At 46.9% G+C, this 6,325-nt stretch overlaps 1 protein-coding gene across 1 annotated transcript in view; it reads left to right on the top strand.

The window, feature by feature from the left end:
* Positions 1-6,325, top strand: part of CLIP2 (CAP-GLY domain containing linker protein 2) — a 52,146-nt gene that overhangs the window by 39,663 nt on the left and 6,158 nt on the right. The window contains exons 8-10 of the mRNA XM_010145774.1: positions 54-158; positions 1,672-2,616; positions 5,056-5,113. Of these exons, the coding sequence (XP_010144076.1) occupies positions 54-158; positions 1,672-2,616; positions 5,056-5,113 (1,108 nt within the window). The remainder of the gene's footprint in view (positions 1-53; positions 159-1,671; positions 2,617-5,055; positions 5,114-6,325) is intronic.

The raw sequence follows: 6,325 nt of genomic DNA, 5'->3' as shown, positions 1-6,325 counted from the left end.
TTCCCTTCCCCTTTTCCCATCTCCACTGTTCTTTCTTCTCTATGTGTGACCAGACTCAGACGCAGTTGGAGCATGCCCGAATACGGGAGCTCGAGCAGAGCCTGCTGTTTGAGAAGGCACAGGCTGAGAAACTCCTCAGAGAATTAGAGGACACCAGGGTAATCGACCGCCACTTGCCCTGCCTGCCGAACAGCGTGCTTGCCCCCTGCGTTGATGCTCATGATGCCTTGCTTTGGGTTTCTTTTGTTTGATTTTATGTGGGGTTGATTCATTTGGGCTTGAATTTAGGCTTCCCTGATTTTTTTTTTTTGGTTTCCATTTGCTCTCTCTCCTGGAAGTAGCAGTATGATATAATTTCTAGCTTTGCTTCTTGCGTGGGGACTTGTTTCTCAGATTGAGTTTGCTTCTCTGCCCCATGCCACCATTTGACATGTGACCTCTTCACAACTCATCTTTCAATTAACATGCCCAAATAATATCTGCACCCTGCACAATTCATTCTGCCTTGAGGCTCCTCCAGGCTGTAACAGGGAATAACATTGCAATCAGTGTTCCCTTTGTGCCCCCTCCAGCTGTGGGAGCTGCCATCTGAAATGGAAGATACTGGTGAGTGCAAGTGGACCAGCTCTGATCCTTGGCCATGGACAGGCTGCCCAGAGGAACATCGCACCTGACCCTAAGAGCAGCCAGATCTGGAAAGGGCTTTTTCATGCTGGTGTGGTGTGGGAAGTGGCAAACTTGCTTCTCACCAGTGGGTTTAGAGCTGTAGAGAACACAAATGTGAGGTTCTCCAAACAGGCTGAGTGCAATGAACACCCCTGTGCCCATCTGAAATAAAAACCACCTGCCTCCTGGGCTGCTGGTTCGTGGGGAAAATAGCAATTGAAATTACATGGAATTGATCGCTTGTGTTTTGGCTTGGTTTCCTTGTTCCTTCTGCCTTTTTCTAGTATTTCACCTAGTCAGATCTCCTCTCCTCCCTCCATAGCTGCAGCACCATGAACTCCCTGTGACTAGCAGGTAGTTCAGCCCTGTCAGGTGACATTCAGATCATAAGACACTGATCCCTATGCTCAGCGTTAACCAGGGCCAGGTTTATTGTCCTGCATCCTCTAGCCTTCTACATTATTTTTACTTTGCTAATAAACTCTAACAAGTACTCGTGGAAGCATCCCTTTTACACCAGGGTAAACAAATTATGAGGCAGAAGAGAGGTCTGTAGGCTGAGGATTGCTGAGCAATGAAGGAAACATGATATGCTTGATGCTGGTTTCAGTGCTTGGGGTATTCCTGCATGTGCAGTCACATTTCCTCTGTGCATCACCTGGCACGATGCCTAGGCTGGAAATATAATGCCCTTTCAGGACATTATTTTTCTTAAATCACTGTTGCTCTGTAGCGAATTTCAAGGGTTGTTTCAAAGATGTGTGGGGGCTTTTTCTGTGGAAAACAAGGTTTATATTAGAAAAACAAGTAGCAATTGGCACAAAGACTTAACTGTTAAGAGTTATCGGTGATGGTTTCCCTGGTGCAAAACTGTACTCGGAGTGGAGGATGCTGGGCATTCTTTTCTTGTTTGACTAATGTGCTTTGGGTCCACTTCCACTGGAGCACGCTTGGATGCAGCCATGAGAGGTGGAGACTGACTTTGTCTTTTCTGTCATGTTGCAGTTAACCACAGTAGCAGAACAGTCCAGAATCCTGCAGCTGGAGGAGGAGCTGAGCCTAAGGCGCAGCGAGGTGGATGAGCTTCGACAATGCCTCAGGAGCTCTCACCACGCAGACACCCCTGAGCATAACCTCGGCTTGCAGTCAGAGGCTCTTCGCCTACGAGATCAACTGCTGTCTGCCAATAAGGAGCATCAGAAGGAGAGCAGCCAGCTAAAAGAAAAGTATGAGAAGACATTAAAGAAGTACCAGCAGGAGATGGAGAAGCTGAAGTCTATCAATGAGAAGTACTCACAGGAAATTGTTGACCTAAAGCATAAAGTTCAGCAAGCCACTAATGAAAACATGGGGCTCATGGACAACTGGAAGTCCAAGTTGGACACATTAGCTTCTGACCACCAGAAGTCTCTGGAGGACCTGAAAGCCACGTTGAACACAGGCCCCGACACCCAGCACAAGGAGATAGTGGAACTGAAGGCGGTGGTGGAGAGCATAAAGATGGAGCATCAGCTTGAGTTGGAGAACCTGAAAGCGAAGCATGACATTGAGACAGCTGTTCATATAAAGGAGAAAGAGAGTCTTAAATTGAAGTTGCAGGAGGCTGTGGATGAAGTGGAAAAAAGCAACAGCAACTGGAAAATGCAACTGGAAACCAAAAGCAATCAGCACCTTCTTGAGCTGCAAGATATGAAGGACAAGTGTCGAGATGCTGAGCTGAGGGTGCACGAACTAGAGAAACTTCATTGTGAATACACAGATCAGACAGAAGCGATAGCTTTCTTGAAAGAGCAGATCTCTTTGGCAGAGAAGAAAATGTTGGACTATGAAACATTACAGAAAACAGAAGCCCAGAGCAAACAGGAGATCCACAGATTGCAGGAAAAAGTGCTTGTCTTAGAGAACAAGCTGCAGTCCATGGAAGCCCTGCATCCTTCTCAGCACGCAAATGTATGACTTCTGGGTCATTTTGCTTGTTTATCACCACTGTCAGTAACCCTTCCTAGGAGTAGCCCTGAGCTGCTGTCTTGTGCAGTTTTCTGAGGCCTTATGGATGTTTTTACCTTCCTTTGGTAGTGCTTTTTCTGCACCGCATCTCTGTGCTGAAGGTGTCTTCCTGCTCTTGAAAGCCAGTACAGTGGCACAATTAGGAGAAATAGGAGTCGAGAGAAGCAAGTGGGGCCCGTCTGAGCTTGAAAGCATGAGTGCTGTGGCAGCAGACTAGGGGTGTTGTGGCTTGTTGGGTGGGCTCTCACCCTGAGCAGCCTTCTTAGCTGGAAAAGCATCATTTCTACGGTACCGCTGTTGTCCTCCAAGGAGCTGCAGCAGCCTTAGTGTGTTACTGAGTAAAGCCCTTTTTAGGGGTAGGTGGAGGACGAGGTGGAAAAGTTGTTTCCCTCTTTGCTCAGCAGATGGAGTGTGGGTTGAGTGGCTCAGTTAGTCTGAGCTGGTGGGGCTGGGTGGGAGGCACGTGCCAGCTGTGTGGCAGGGGCAGTGGGGAGGATTCGCAGCATATCCAGGAGATGCAGGAGGATGTTGACTTTGAGGTTTATAGTCAAAGAGCTGCTAGGAAGGGTTAGGATGGCACCAGGCTGGGGTGGTAAAATGCCTGATAAGAGTACGAGTCCTGAGCCTCCCAGGTAAGGCTAGAATAAGAGCAGTAGTAATACAAAGTTGTCAGTTTTCTGTGGCCTTTGTCTCTCTTTAAGTCATCCCCCATTTTTTTTTTTACTGTTTGCCACAGGGTGCTATCCTGCCTTTGTGCATGGCACAGGGACACAGAGCTGCCTTTTCACTAGAGTGAGGGCGACAGGTTGGTGCTAAGGCTCTAGGCTCGGCCGCTGTTTGGGTTCGGATTTTGCATGACTGCATCACTGGTGATGTAGTCCCTGCTCCAGACTGGGGTGCCAGTGACTTGAAGACAATGCCTGTGACTAATTTGCCAACGTGAACAGCGCTATTGAAATCGGTTCACCTCTAGGCAGCGAAGTCAAGCCCATGAGTTACTGTTGGCCCAGTCAGAGCTTTGTGCCTGCAGAAAGGCAGATGGAGCCAGACAAGAGAGGCAAAAGCCCAAGGAGGAATATACAGCATTAACGGTGTTTCAAGGGTTGCTCAATACACTTCATCTAGTAGAGAGAGTTGTGAACAGTAAGTACAGCCAGGGCCCTGGGGAAGGTGGGCTGTTACTACAGCGTGTCGCATATTACAGCCAGCATTAAACAGGAATGAATGTAAAAGGAGAAGCTGGAGGCTTGTTCCAGAGCCCTTTAGATAAATGAGGGGGATCTGGCGGGTATTGATATTGGATTAGAACCAGGGAGTCTTGAAATAATTATTTTAAACATGTGTCGATTAAAATCAGGAGAATGTGGGAAGAAATGCATGGGTGAAAGCCTTGGAGTATTGCAGGGAAAATTATATTTTTCAGTGTCTTAGCTAGTTTAATGTGACTGCAGTGTTAACTACCCAACTATTTTAAACAAACAAATGTCTTGTGACCATCTTTCCTAGACCTGCAAGAACCACAACCGTGCTTCCAAAGAGCAGTTAAATAGCTTTTCTGTACCAAAAGCACATCAGGTGGCGTGTTTCCCCTTTGACCATGCCCCTGCTTCTGTTAGATGTCTCCTGCAGCGCACTCAGGCTCTCGGGGACCAGACTCAGCCATGGTGGCCCCAGCAGCTGCTTGATCTGGGGCATGTTCTGAGGTCCCACCAAAGGCTGCTGGGCATGAAGAGGCTGAATCGCAGCCCCTGCAGTGGAAAGCTTGGCCGTGAGCTTTGTGGTCTCTGGCTTTTCACTGCAGTACAGACAAAAGAGGATGGGAAAAAGACAGAATCCTCTACACAGACCAGCATTTGCTTTGCATTAGTTTTATAATTGTATTCATTTGCTAATAATTCTTATTTTATCCATGTTTTATTACTGGTTTTATAACTTTGGGCACAGTTAGACTCTTCAAAAGTTGAGGAACTTGTCTGATAGGTCTCAAGCTGAATGCTGAAGAGCACTTGCACCTGAATATTTGCTGTGATCAGCCACAGGAGACTGCTCTGAAGGAGAGCAGCTCTTTCATCGCTCTGCACAAACTGAGCATGTGAAAGCTGGAACCAGAGCTTGTGGGGAGAGGCCGATCTCCTCCCTCCTGGGTGACTCTCACTGTTGTGCTCAGCTGCCTGGTGTGTGGGCACTCTCAGCCAGTACCAGTTAGCCTTCAGTAGTACCCAGTCCTCAAAACCTTTGTGTCCCTCTCGGGAAGGATGTAAAACGTCATAACTTGGGTACCGGGTAGACTTCTGCTTTGGCTGGGGCTTTGTGGTTGTTAACTTAGCCCTTTATTCAAAGATTCAAAGCAGTTTTACATCTCGTATTTTACATTTATTTCAGATGATTGAAACTAATGATATTTCAGAAGAAAAGATAAAGATGAAGCAGACTATGGAAGGTATGAAATTTTACTGTTTTTTCTTGGAGCACACTGTTCTAGGGACTCTTGTGCCTGCCCTTCCTCTAACTTTGTGCTCTTGCAGGGGCAGCTGTGTGGAAGGTCCTCTGGAAGCTGTTTCAGATTTTGCTAGTTGGCATTTGTTGTCTGGCTTTTTTTCTTCTAATCTGGCTGAGCGTGTGCAGGGCAGGATGGTTTTTCTTGTGTTACACACTCACTGTGCAGGTTGGAGACAGGTCTGGGGAAATGGGTGCACTTCCATCCCATCACTGATTTTTGCAGTTGCTAAAACCCAGACATTAGATGTAATTTGTTGATAGGAGAGGGCTGCTAATGGGAGGTGTTAATGTAACTGGCTTAAAATAATGTGGGTTCCATTTTTATTAAGCTTAGTATAAATCAGATCCTTTTAACAGAACAGGTAATTTGGGCACTCAGAAAATTTGTATAAAGTGGCTTTGAAAATACATTGCTCTCAGCCTGCCTCACAAAGAGGGTGAGCTGTAACCATGAGGTGGAGCAGCAGCAGACCTGGCAAGGGCAGAACTGGGTGGCCCAGGTGGTCTCTGGTAGGAGCAATGTCCTACCACATCGCTGTGCAAGGCTTTTGGGTGGCTGTGAACGATTCAGGGCTGTTCCAAGACTCATAAGGTGCTTCCAGATCACGTCTTCCTTTGCTCATTCCTAGGAGACGTCTATACGTATAGACGTGTATCTTCATTCCCCCTTAGGGTTGTGATTTTTAGCAGAAAAATGTGTAGATCACAGAGGACACCTCTAAAGAAATAACTTGTCACTTTACTTTTCAAATGGTGTTTGGCTTATGGTGGCGTAGCTTTTTCTCCATTACTCACCCGTACAGAGTCTGTTCTCTGCAAAGCCCTTATTAAAGTCTGGGTGAGGATGTAACAACCTAAAAAGAGGGTTTTTACAGCTTAAAACTTCACTTAATAGAAAGTTTGGTTGGTTGGAGTATCCCTCCAGCTGTTTGTGGATTCAGACAGAGGTGTTTTCTCCTGTTTCCATCTGCCCCCAGTGCCAGCTGTGCATTGTCACTGGCCTCGTCACTGTCTTTGCAGGTACAGGATGACATGTACCAAATTGTAAGCTGATTGGCAGGTAATTCCTCTTCTTGAGGGCAGAGCATAACTAGGTTCAGCCGTCACTGCTCTTGGAATGGCCTTTCAGTCCACATGCTTGTGGTTTCCAAGC

This window comes from Buceros rhinoceros, unplaced genomic scaffold, assembly GCF_000710305.1.
Source record: "Buceros rhinoceros silvestris isolate BGI_N320 unplaced genomic scaffold, ASM71030v1 scaffold31000, whole genome shotgun sequence".
In the NCBI taxonomy this organism is placed as follows: Eukaryota; Metazoa; Chordata; class Aves; order Bucerotiformes; family Bucerotidae; genus Buceros; species Buceros rhinoceros.
Note: the sequence above shows the minus strand (reverse complement) of the source record. Positions and strands in the feature narration are given on the sequence as shown.